Source organism: Fulmarus glacialis, unplaced genomic scaffold (genome assembly GCF_000690835.1).
Source record: "Fulmarus glacialis isolate BGI_N327 unplaced genomic scaffold, ASM69083v1 scaffold24669, whole genome shotgun sequence".
NCBI lineage: Eukaryota > Metazoa > Chordata > Aves > Procellariiformes > Procellariidae > Fulmarus > Fulmarus glacialis.
In genome coordinates this window covers 78,836-91,893 of record NW_009231790.1, presented here as the reverse complement: position 1 = coordinate 91,893, position 13,058 = coordinate 78,836, and the positions used below count along the sequence as shown (strand labels likewise).

General features: G+C 37.7%; 1 protein-coding gene across 1 annotated transcript in view; it reads right to left on the bottom strand.

Annotated features, from left to right (window-relative positions):
* Positions 1–13,058, bottom strand: part of CEP112 (centrosomal protein 112kDa) — a 138,401-nt gene that overhangs the window by 54,410 nt on the left and 70,933 nt on the right. Inside the window, exon 13 of the mRNA XM_009584694.1 lies at positions 8,768–8,998. Coding sequence (XP_009582989.1) covers positions 8,768–8,998 — 231 coding nt within the window. The remainder of the gene's footprint in view (positions 1–8,767; positions 8,999–13,058) is intronic.

Sequence of the window (13,058 nt, the reverse complement as noted above, 5' to 3'; positions counted from 1 at the left end):
CATTTAATGAAGGTGGGTTTTACTCCATGACATGTTCTGCAGCTGTAAGCAAGTCCTTTTGGAAGACTTTTGTTTTTTCACATTAAAGACTCTGAAGGACTAATAACATTGTTTTACCCCTTCCCTATTTCCCAAACACTCCTTCCCCTCCAAAAAGGAAAAAAAAAAAGCCACCTGCAGCTTTTGTCTATTATAAAGATATGAAGAAAGAGCAAATTAGTGTAAACAATGTCTTCAAATTGTGCCAGAATTTAAATATACAATAAAAATGTTTTATATTAGTTTGGTCTTGATAACCGAGCATTTTTTCTAAAATAAAGCTATAGTGAAAAATTTAAATATCCAAATACTGACGTAAGCAGGGATGCGATGGACACGTTCTGTGGAGCGGCTTTTGTTTTGGCTTGTGCCGACCCTCAGGTTTGGGGGACCTGAGAAAGTCTTTGTGTAAAGGATGCATTACCCCAGAAACTTTCAAGAACAGTAAGAATGTGGAGCGCGTGGCATGGATGCAAGAGAAATTTCCACTTAGTATTTACTAATTCCAAGTAACAAACACCAGCTACCGTTGTTTGCATAAACAAAACCATGAACAAGCCCCAGTGAAATCAGCAGTCATCGCTGCAGGTACCGGGATCCAGTAACAGGGCATCGGTCCGAGGATCTGTCCTCCCACCCCTGCCTAGGCACCCAGACCAGGTGGTATTCATTCAATAATTCTGAAAGAATCTAAGAATGAATTGGTCAAGTTGTTAAAAAAAAAAGTAATCTCACATTACAATCAGCTACCGTACTGGAGAGCAGCCAATGTTTTTCCTAATGTTATAACGTACCCTGGGATGTAAAGATAAGTAAAATTGGAAAATTAGAGAAAACTCTACCTACATGCAATCAGCCTTCTCCAAGACACATAGCATTGTGAAAAAAAGGAGAGAATGAGGTAATGATTCAATTGGGCTTTAAAAAATATTTAATAAAGTTAAAATAATAAGCAATTGTGTACTACAAGATAGAGTTGGTGTGTTACAGTTTGTTTGGATAGTGAAGAAAGGCTCAGGAAACTATTGAAAAAATAATTAGACCAGTCATTCTGCCCCTGGAAAAGCCTCCTGCACTTCGTAACCAAAATAATAAGCAATTGTGTACTACAAGATAGAGTTGGTGTGTTACAGTTTGTTTGGATAGTGAAGAAAGGCTCAGGAAACTATTGAAAAAATAATTAGAACAGTCATTCTGCCCCGGAAAAGCCTACTGCACTTCGTAACCAGGAAAGTGAAGACTGAAACATCAGATGTACTAAAAATATCAGGTATGTCCTCCAGTGAGGCTCATGGGCCACCGAGCCCAACGTCCTCTCCAGAGGCATGGGAGATGCTGCTTGCAGAGACTGCAGAAACCTGGCCCCCTTCTGCACTTCGTACCCCTCGTGTTGCCCCAGCACCACAACTGCTGTATCAGGGAAGTTAAATCCCTGCTTATTCACATTAGTGACTGGTTACGAACATGCTGCTCATAAAACTGTTCAATCCTTTTCTGAACCGGCTGATAATATCTGCCTTCACAACCTCCATGGAAATCAATTCAAGAAGCTCACTATCTGTTGCTTAGAGAAGTACCTTCTTTCACCAGTCTTAAATCAATCTCTTATTAATTTCCAGCAACTACACCCAAGTTCTTGGGCAGTAAATAGCAATTCAGCATTCACCTTATCCACCATCTTCATGATTTTGTGAGTCTTGATCTTATGAATATACACCAAAGGCTACAACCTGGAAGTTACAGAATTGAGAAAAAAGCAGAGAATGCCCTGGTGAGGCAGAACTAGAAGTGGTGTTTGGACAGAGACTTAAAAAGAAATAGGAGACAGAGAAGACAAAAAAACCCACCTGTGAATACTTCCTAGATAGATACCTTAGATTAATAACAGTTGGTTAAAAAAACCCCAAACTTCTCAAAAAACTAACCAACTACAATTGATATAATAGGGAGTGAATAAAGTGTGCTGAAAGACAGGTCATGATAGAGCTCTAATTGAACTATAGCGGTCCTTGCCCTGTTGAAAGCTATCTTTTTAATTCCGTGTTTTGTCATAATTTATCATTTAGCTCAATTATGCTTCTTCTTGTCTGGTTCTCATTTCTTAACAGTATTGCATCAGTCATTTTAATTTTTAACCCTATGGTGTTATTTGTGAATGCAAATAATGTGGTGCTTGATCTCCTCTCCAAACATTAATGAAGGTGTTAAAAAGTAAGCCTAATGCTCATGAGTGCATATTTTTTCCCACAGCGACGGTTACACCAGCTACTCTTGGTTACTTCTGGAACCAGGTTTATAAATACAATTGATGGGCAGAAATCTTACCAGTTTACAGTTTTGTTTTTCTGAGGTTTTTTTATCTGTGGTGGTGGTGGTTGTTTTTTTTTTTTTAAAGGAGGTAGAAGCAGAGTAACTCTCTGTGAATAACTGAGACTATTCCTTTGAAATGTCTCCTGTAGGGAGAAAGCCATAAATTCTGTTTAGTCTCATTTGAGTGAAATATCCCTGAGATTATTCTACCATATTTTTCTTCATGTTTGGCTCTGTTGATTGAAGACTCTTCCAAATGGCTCCCGTAAGGGATGATGCAATTCCTGTGACCATGTTCCTGGTCCACTATCATCTTTCTTTTTCTTTGGAGGAATAAGAAGGAGCAGTGCAAAAGGGGACACACTAGAGGAAGTTGGTTTTCTCCCCTCTGTGAGCGAAATTTTATTGCAAGAGTTGCTGTAAAGGTACTAAACAGATTAAATAATCTGCACTTCTTGTGCTAACACACACTAACTTTGCTATACAAATCTTTTCTCTTTTTGAAATACATTTCTTTTTTCTTGATCTTCTAGGCTTTTGGCAGATTTTCTCCAACAAAGCCAAAGTACTATGCTCATTTTTAATAATATTAGTTGGTGAATCACTAACACAGCGTCAGAAATGTTCAAGAACCAAAGGTAAGTAAATGCACACAGACTCAACAACACAAAACCAACAGAAATATTACTATGCTGGAATAGAGAGATAATATCATGCACAATAGTTCTCCGTTATAATGAAAAAAATTAAGAGACTCGGGAAATATCCAACTCTTCTTGGTAAGAATGAGAAGCTCTTTAGATCATTCACAGCTAAGGCCTAAACAAAAGAACCTACGTAATAGATTCAAACAAACATTTACAAATTTTAGTCTAAAAAGATGGCATACAAACATATACAACAACTGGTGGAGATCCTGAATGCAGTCAGCAAGGAGAAAAACATACGTCTACATTATAATTAGATACCAATTTAATGATATCATTATACTCAGGAAGAATACATGTCCACATTTTATGGTTGACCTATTTGCCCCCATGTAAATAACCATGGTATCGCTGCAACGAGTGTGAAAATAGTTCATCTGGATGCTCACATAAATGAAGCTATCTATACTATGGCTATTAGTGTTCAAGTTAATGAAGTGAAAGGTGTCACTCAGATCAAAGACTCCATTATGCTAAGAAGCCTAAGCAGGAACCTACAGAATTGCTACAGAGATGGTCTAGTTTCCAGAAGGTCTTAGATACAAAGATGGAACTGTTTTTGGCAGTTAATGAAATGTAGAGTTGGCAGAGAAGAACAACAGCCAGAGAGACAGTATTCAACAACGTGAGCTAATGGAAAGCATGCAATGCTTATTCTTTATGAGCAGAAGTAACTTAACTGCTTAGGGGAAACTCAATACTTTTAATAGAGTATCTCTTGGAGTATCTCTTTAATCTCTGAAGACGTCATATTCTTTCTCTTCATCTTCTATTTCTTTGCCAGTGCTGAACAGCGTGACATCATCTGTATGAGTACTGACAACAGTGCCAGAACAGATACTGTGAATTAAAGATATTCCTACATACGCAGTATGAAAGTATGCCCAACGAGCATGTCCAGCTGGACTGCATCCCAGGGCTGTACTTGCTAGTTAATTAATCCAGCATCACAAAGCTTGATGATAAAGGAAGGACTGAAATGCTCTCTAGGGCGCATTATCAGTACCTTATTTGCAAACTGTATGCAAGTAGAAGTTGTTCAAAAATTAAGCATCCAATTATAGGACACTGTCTGCAGATTTTTGAAAAAGGCCTGGTTACAAAAACATTATATTACAACGTAACTATTATATAAAATAGATACTCCTAATTAGGGAAGCGGTCACTTACACCAAGTACAATACTTTTAACTCTTTTATAGTTTTTAAAATTTTAACCTTAACTTTGAATTTCCTGGGCATTTTAGTTTTATGTGAACTTCCCACCACACATAGGTTGGAGTGATTGTAACAGGTATAGACTAGAAAACATGGTAAATGTCAATTTTTATTTAAAATAACAGAAATCTCAGGGTACAACTGACTGCTATATCATTAAAACCTACAAGTTCGGCTCTGGCCAGGTTGCATGCCATCTTGGAGTCCCATCTCTCCAAAGTGAACTGTTTCACAACTATACTGAAATCAGAAGAATTGCAGTCCAGAAACTAAAATGTTTGACTCTCCTTTTTTTTTTTTTTTTGACTACAGTTTCATCCTGTAATCAACTGTCATGTGTGCTCAGTACGGTCAATACACAAAAATGTAAATTACTTCTCCACAAGAAAAGCAGCACTGAAAAAGTATCAGTGTTACTGGAACCTGCATAAAGATTTAATAGGATGAGTCAAAATATCTATTTAAATATAGAAGAGAAGTCAATAAAAAGCTAAATGTTGAAAATTATTTAGAGAGGGGAAAAAAAACCCTTTTTCTCCCACTCCAATTTACTCATGTGCGCTGCTCGAAGAGAGCTTTTTTATGAGATATTTTCAGTTCCAAGGTTGCTTCCTTTGAGCATTGTTAGCATGTCTACTGATCCGCTCGGGTCATGCTTTCTGAATGCTCATTTTCTTTGCCAAGAAAATACCACAGATGAATGTTACAAACAGTTGTGTTAGCCAAGCTTCACATCTGCACGCACTTAGAAATGCAGTTTGTCTCTTGCTTTTAGTAATTTCTGGCAAACCTGAAAATGCTCATAAGCTTTGTACAGTCCGTTACACCTGGCTGATTAGCGTTCATGCCGTAAGTGCTGCTGATGCAACCTATAACACACCTGTCTCCCTGCTGAAATTAGTCATTAGTGGAGCCTAACTACAGTACTATGTATCTCTAAAATGTTTGTTTCTTAAACACTTTATGTTTCATTTCATCATAAGGAGGCATGACTTCAAATAAAAAAAAAAACCTACCACCACATCAGAAACTGCTATAATCACTTGCTATAATGAAATGCAAGCAAATTAAATCTATACTTTAAAAGTAAATCAAAATCATTATGATTGAATACGTGTTCTTCTGAAACAATATTTAAGATTCCTTAACTAATAGACAAGAAATAATTTGGAGATATTCTCAAGTCATTTTATGTTAGAGACTGATAACAGATATTATGAAAGTACTGAAGTCCTAAGAACATGGTAAGTACTGCTTCAAATTCTCCATGCTATCGTCTTGAATTTTGGTCTGATTTATGTCCAGCATGGCTTATCTGACCTTAAGGACATTAAAATTTGTTATCCTTATCCAATAAGGCGGTTCAGTGTTCTAATATAACTACCATGTTACGTCTTAAAAGGTGAGCAATAAGGTGATTATGTGTGATCGGGCTGTGGCACCTGATCTAGCAAAAAGCAAGGCTAAAGATGAATCTCCGCACTGCCCAGCAAGAGCAGCTGCCTCTGCATCGCGTTAGCCCAGCACACGCCTGGGCTATCTGGCTCTACGTACCAGGCTGGTGATAAGGACCTTGCTTACAGAAGTCCTCTGACTGCAGTTCAGGCAGAGCCCTTGTCACCTTCTCCAGCGCTTCTGCAGCTCAAGGGGCAGCACTCGGCACGGAGAAGTCTCAGAGGTGCCCAACTGCTCCGCAACAGGTTCAACACCACTCCTAATGTGCATATTTAGGTCAGCTATAGCTCACGTGGTAGGAAAGCGGTGTTTAATTGAAAACAATATCTGCAACAGGGAAGGTCACTAGAAAATTATGGACTTTTCCCTTTATTATTATTTCCCCAACAACAGACACCATGTTTATTTTTCCTATCATGCAGGTTACCCAGTGCCATTTGGCAACCTGTTAAATATTTTCCCACTTATCATTCCCTGGTGACTGGGAGATGCAATAACTGTCAAAAGATATTTGCTTTTATAATCACAGGTTCGAAAACATTACCGTACTACGTTTATTGAGCAACTTTCTGGCATTGTATGCTGTAATCACTAACAAAATAAATCCAATAAAATATTACAACAAACAATGTACTATCTTTAAAGTTGAGATTTTTAAGCAACAGAAAATTAAAGACTTCAGTAAATTATGTGTCCCTAAAGACCGAAAAGCTGTCTACAAATACCAACAAATATTTAAATGTCCAGTGCGCTTGCAATGAACTGTTCCTCTATCTCTGCCCCCCACTCTCCTCCTTCCCATCCCCGCTGCAGCAGGGCTATGGGGAGGGCAATTCCATATGAATCCTATATCTCTTTCTGCCCATTTTTACTTCAATTTTTCTTTTCACTTAAGCGTTAGCCATTTCTTTTGTATTTCATCACGTTCACGTGAACAACAGTCCACAATTACACAAAGCAATCCACACAGAAATCAGTATTACTCACAAAACAGACCACAGAGGAATGAGATCCTTCACTTGGGAACGGACTGACCTTCAGAAAATCTGGACAGTCAGATGTTCCAAGCCTAAACAGTGAAATTCAGCTTCCCCTTGGATTTTTAAGCAATCTTTACAAAACTGGCAGAAAAAAGTAAATTTAGAGAACAAATTTTTCTCCCATATTGTCCTAAATTTCAAGGTAACAAGATTTGCTAGAAAAATAAAAAGACTTTTAAAAACGAGTTTCAAGACTCATGCTGCAATTAAGACGCTTTTTTTTCCCCCCCGCTTGGATGAAATCTCCTTCATCGAAGTTCTGTGAACTTTAATAGGATCAAGATTTGAACAAAGTTAACTGAAACCGTAACTTTTGAGCTTTAAATGGGGTTTGCCCTCTAAGCTACTTTGACTATTGGGCTTTGTGGCCAATTTCCACAGCTCTACATTTGGAAGACAGAAACGAAGCAGAATGGTAAGGGGAGATTTGAAGGTAATACAACGTATTTTCACATGTCTGTGGAAGACTTTCCAACAGAGATACGTTTTTTTTTTCCCCTCCTCTTTTACTCAACATGTGCTCTTCTGATTAGAGGTAAATATAGGGAAGTAGGTTAAATAAAAAAAAAAAATTCAATAGCAGTTAATATAGCTTAAAATTAGCAATTTTTTTTGAAAAATAGAAAAAATCCAACAAATTAAAAAAATAGTATTTCTGACAGAAATGACAATTCAAGACTATTAAAGATATTTCCCTATGAAGGATTATTTGTAACTTTAATTTGAGGATGTAAAGAAGTTAACTTTTCTTTTGCTATACTACACATGTAAAAAAAGATCAAAGAAAGAAAAGAATTGAGATTCAAATACCATTTTTAAGCAAAAATGACAATGTCTTCCTGAGTTAAAATTAATCCTTTAATGATGAATTTCAAAGGTTTAAATACTTTCTGTGACCTTGGCTTTAAATAATTATGCCAAGTGGAGCTTTCCTTACATTCAGAAAAGATTCTGAATTGTTGATCACAGCCATTTTAATGGCTTCAGGCTGGCTGATTTCCAACATAATCCTCCGAATGCTGTTTAAAATTACAGACCAAGAACCTGACGCAGGTAAATGAAATGTCACTTTCACAAAGGCTGTTCAAACAGTATATGCAGATTGTTAATTTGTGCCACGGTACATCACTTTGCAATAAAATGTATGATTTATTGCATTAATGTATATAAAAGATACTTCAACAACTATCTGCTTACATATACACAGCGTCTACCATAAATATTAAGTAGGGTTTTTTTAGTTTAGCTTTTGAAATAAAACTCACATGTTTTAGCTCATTTCATCCCTAATGTGGTGAAATACTTGAATTCAAGACGCTGGTTCACGGGGATGCTCAGCAAGCAGTGATGAGCAGTCAGTGACCCCACTGAACAGAATGGGGAGGGAAGCCTTGATTTATCTGAAACATTAATTTCTATTTTCAAGCGTTTCACACAGTACTTGCTCACCGGATGCACACAGGCAAAAGTAGACCAGCCATTGTTAGCAACTAGACCCAATTTCCTTGCAGTTTTAGCCTGAACTTTTTCCTCCTTAAGAAGTTTCCCTCTTTTTAAGGGAGAAAAAGCTTGGTTAGATAGAATTGCCCTTTCTACACTATCTATTCCAGCAAAAGGAAAAGTGATTAGCCTAGTCCTTGGCTGGCTTTGCCTTTGAAATTATCTGGATTTTTAAAGTCCCGAGCACCACACGGTTGTCCCCGTTCCACGCTTACCATGGCTGGAAGGTGCTGCCCCAGCACCGCTCGTAGGGAAAACAGCTACAGCAGCGACCACCGCCACCGCATGCTCAAAGAAAAGTCATCTTTCATTATAGAACCACAAACCTTTCCATACTCGCGCCACGACATCCGATGTCAGATCTACAGCATACGTCTGTTTTTTCAACTCAAGTGACCCCTAAACATTTTTCCTCAGTGAAACTTTGCTTATCTGACTTCTGGGGTGATTGCTCCCCTTTTGCCATGCCACAAGAAGCAGCCCTACGTGAACCTCTTACCTTGTCCAAGGCCACCTCTGTTTCTGCCGCATGTATCTTTTTCAAGTCTAATGTCATTTTTTCTGCCTCCACTTTCAGCTTATTCACGGCTGTCTCATGGTCTCGAGCTGCCCTCTGCTTCTCCTCGTCCCACTGATGGCTCAGCTCCAGCAGCTGCTGCTTCCGCTGAGCATTCACCTGAAGAAGCTCTTCCCTCAGCTTGTGGATTTGGTTCTCCATATCACAGATAACCTGAAATAAAGAACAAACAAGGTTAAAAAAAACCCCCAAAAAACCGCAAACCCCTTGATTTTCTCAGACAGGCTGTTAGCTGGGGTAGGAAGGAGACTCAAAGGATTCTCTATCCCTTTTCTTGGCCTCTCTTATTGCTCTTCCCCCTCTCTTCACATACGCAGATGAATACAGCTCCCCCCTGCCCAAAGCATGGATGGAGCAAGATTTACCTTCCTGGAGGGGGTGCCCCCATAGGTGAAGAAATGTAGTTTGTGGCATATAATCACTACATATAATGTCAATGCCTTCTTTTTTTTTTCCTTAAGAAATGATCTGCCGCCTGCTAATGAGATATCAACGTATCATCAATCTTTTATCAGTCACTGCTACAGATTATAGACTTGTAATTCATCATAATGTGCTAATGTGCACCAGGAATGTATCAAAGAACGTCCTCCTCCGGGCGAGGGAACCAGAGCACGCCGAGAGAGGATGACACGGGCCAATGCAGAGAACCCTTAAGACTCTGCAAACAGTATAGATAAGATACACGACCTTCAAAATGCAAGAGACAGACTTCAGAATCCACAACTCTCTTTTATGTGATCACAGATTATCCTTCAGTCCTCGGGAGCAAAACATGTTGTGCGACGCAGCGGTGGCATCGGAGGCGGGGGACTGCGGTGCGGCAGCAGAACAGCGGGGAGTCGGCTCGCTGCCTGCCTTCCGTGGGGGAACTTGAAAGGGTAAGGAATGAAAGTTGTACGTGGTAAACCTGTGTTACTCCTAAAGTATACAGAATATACATTGCTCCTTTACAGTAGCAGCAGAGTATACATTTATTAATTTAGATTTACATTTGCATAGAACTCTCACTAGTTACTTTTCTAACTACATTTCTTCTGTAGCTTCTTAAACGAAGTATAGGAGCATCGTATCTGTGACATAAAACCGTTGTCCTTACAGCTAACTGCAATGTATGACGTTGCAAGCACATATGTTTTCTCTTGTAAATAAAATCCTGAAAATTAGCATTTTCACTAAAAACCTCACACAGTATTTCCCCTTTTCCCTCCCTGCTTTACAAGTAACTGCAGTTCCCTGGAATTCTTTCACAGGGGATGTGATAATATCGAGATGAGAAACCGATGTTCTACCAAACAGATGTAGTTGACTCAGCTCAAGCTTATTAAAGGTTTCATAAGAAAATCTGATGAAAATTACTGTATATTTAAAGATCCCATTGCCCTGGAATGCCAGTTACTGCTTCTAGAGTACTGAACTGATCTCTCTCTCCAACTGCTATTTTTCTTCTTTAGACATTTTTAATGCACTGTCTGTATTCAGCTAAACCATCTATTTGCAGTCTCCGAGAACCACATTACTACAAATCTTTGAAAAAGAAACATTCATTTCTGACCAGAGTTGGGAAATGAATGACTATCAGAAACATTGCCTTGCACATTAATATCCCAAGACAGATTCTTATAGATACTGTGATCTGAGAGAGAAAAATTGAGGCTCGAAAGTTTGCCTATTTTTTCAAACTATTTGAACTATATGGTGTAATAAAAGACATGTCATCTCCCCTCAAACCCTCAGTTGTGTCCTTTGACTATCACAGCTGTAACATGTATTAAATAATATTAACCATCTCGGAAATTTATCACAAGACTGACTTTTGCTTCCATGCTTTCTTAATTACTCATTGGCATTATTCCCTACTATGTCAAAAGTAAAATTTTGTGTGTGTATGCGTAGAGATGGAACGAGCACATCATTTGTATACAGAAGTATAACGCAGGCCACATACTTCAGCTCTATCAGCATTATCTCAAACATATGTTTCATATAGTGTAATCTGCACTAGATCCTTTCCTTCCTTTCCTGATCTTTTCCTCTACATATGTTTAATTTTTTTCTTAAATCTGTATACAGACTAAAAATGTGAAGTACATTTTAGTACATGATTATACAGACTAAAATGTAAAGTACCTTTTAATATATAATTATAATCTACAATATACTTTTATAATTCTTTCAGAAAATAATTTCACCTCCAGATCATAACAAAATGTTAGCCTAACTGACTTTTACTTAACCAAAAAAATGCTACAGAGCTACAATTTCTATAGGATGATATGGTCCGAGTTCTAAACTGACATATGTAGCATTTGGGTTTTTTAATAGCTGTTCCAATGCAAATCCTGTCTGGAATAGTAACAATTATCTTTTAATCTGTGAGAGCTCTTTTTGAGAGCTCATTCCCTCTCCAGTACCACTTTCCTCTTTTTTTTTTCCTTCCTTCTTTTTTAAAACAAAAAACTTCCTTAAACTTCCTTAAACTTCCCCCCTGCCCCCCAGTATAAGTGAAACTAAGATACTACATTGCTCAGAAGTTTCCTAAACAGTTTGATAAAATATTTAGGATAAGGAGCCAAGGCTAGCTTCTTATAATACAGAGAAAATTCATTCATAAATCATATTACAAGCCAAAACAGAGACTGGGTGAATTCCTGACTCAACTGTTACGTCCTTCTGCTTTACTTCATTCTATATTTAATAATTCCTATACAAAGCCATTAGAAAACCAAATAGCACAATATAGTGTTTTCTACTGCCACATGGAAAAAGTAACAGCTCCAAGCCTTCAGATTCAAAACTGGGGAGCCAAAAGATAGTGGGCTGAAAGTTATAGGTGAAGTAACAGTAATTAATATGCAAAGAAGCATTAATGTTGGACCTAAGAGATGGCAAAAGCAGATTTGGTTCTATTAGGAAAGAAGAAAGAATCTGAAGACGGGGCGATGGCAGCGAAACTAATATGATTAAAGAAGTCCTTTTGGAGTAACTTCACTGCTAGTAAGATGATGTTAAGAGACATCTAATCTCTCCAAAGTGACTGGAAAAAGCTTATATTGGGGATCACAGACACCGTTCTTGTCAATTACTTTAAAATAAGTCTAGTTTCTCACAGCCAGATTATTTTCTCCCATAAACGAAGTCACTGGCAGAAGCAGCTTACAACCGAACAACTTGCTGCATAAGGCAACTTCGTGTGACATGGATATCTTCAAACTGCTAAAAGAAATGAATCCCAAACTTTCCATCACTAAGATTCTGCTATTCCACATGCCAAGTTTAATAAACTATTATTAGACTTAAATGTAGGCAAATCAGTACTACTACGAAAAAAACCCCCAAGATGACATAATTCTCAGTTGTGAAAAATTCATGAAACATAAAACTTAAGAGCAACTGTCTTTTCTTAACAATTCTGTGGAAAAACAAAAAAGATGCAATTACAAAATCTCACTTCTCATGCCTGAGATCCGAAGACCTGATGCTTGGTTTGTTTGTAAAACTGAATCCTCTTTCTCAGTATAGGTTTCTTAAATTCTTTTTCTAGCTGCTCAAATCTCTATTTGTGAACCATGCCTACCAAATTGTTTGCATGGTCCAAACAATAACTTGGGTACCAGAGCTACCGTGAGAAATACACATCTTAAACACTCCACCAGAGCCAATTATTCTTGTGCTAAACATAAGGCTTAAACAGACGAAATAGAGACATCACAGTATATAATAGATCCAGAATTTTATTGCTACTTGCTGCCTTTTTTTTTTGGATCAAAACGTTATAGCCTTTATTTCGGTTGTATGGGTATGAGTAAATGAAATGAGATCTGTATCTTTTTTTACAAAGAATGCAGAAGTTCATAACGATTCCACAGGATGGCCATGCCATAGCAGCATGCCCCAAACAAGAAAGCATTTTGTAAAATGACTATTAATCCACATAAAGAAAAACAAATATAAAGAAACCACTAGCTTACAGAGTATCCCAAATGGAACAAAAATACAACTATGTAAAGTAAACTGTGTGACAGGATAGAGATTTCATATTAATTTATATGGCACACTTGTATGTATGTGTATGCACGTATGACAATCCCATAGCTGAAGAAACTGCTAGCTGAGAGGTGATTTCTATTTCTGTTTCAAAGGAATAACTTAGAATTCTAACTAAGAATATCTGTGCTGAAATAGTGTCATAAAAAGGGTGGGTCATAAGCCC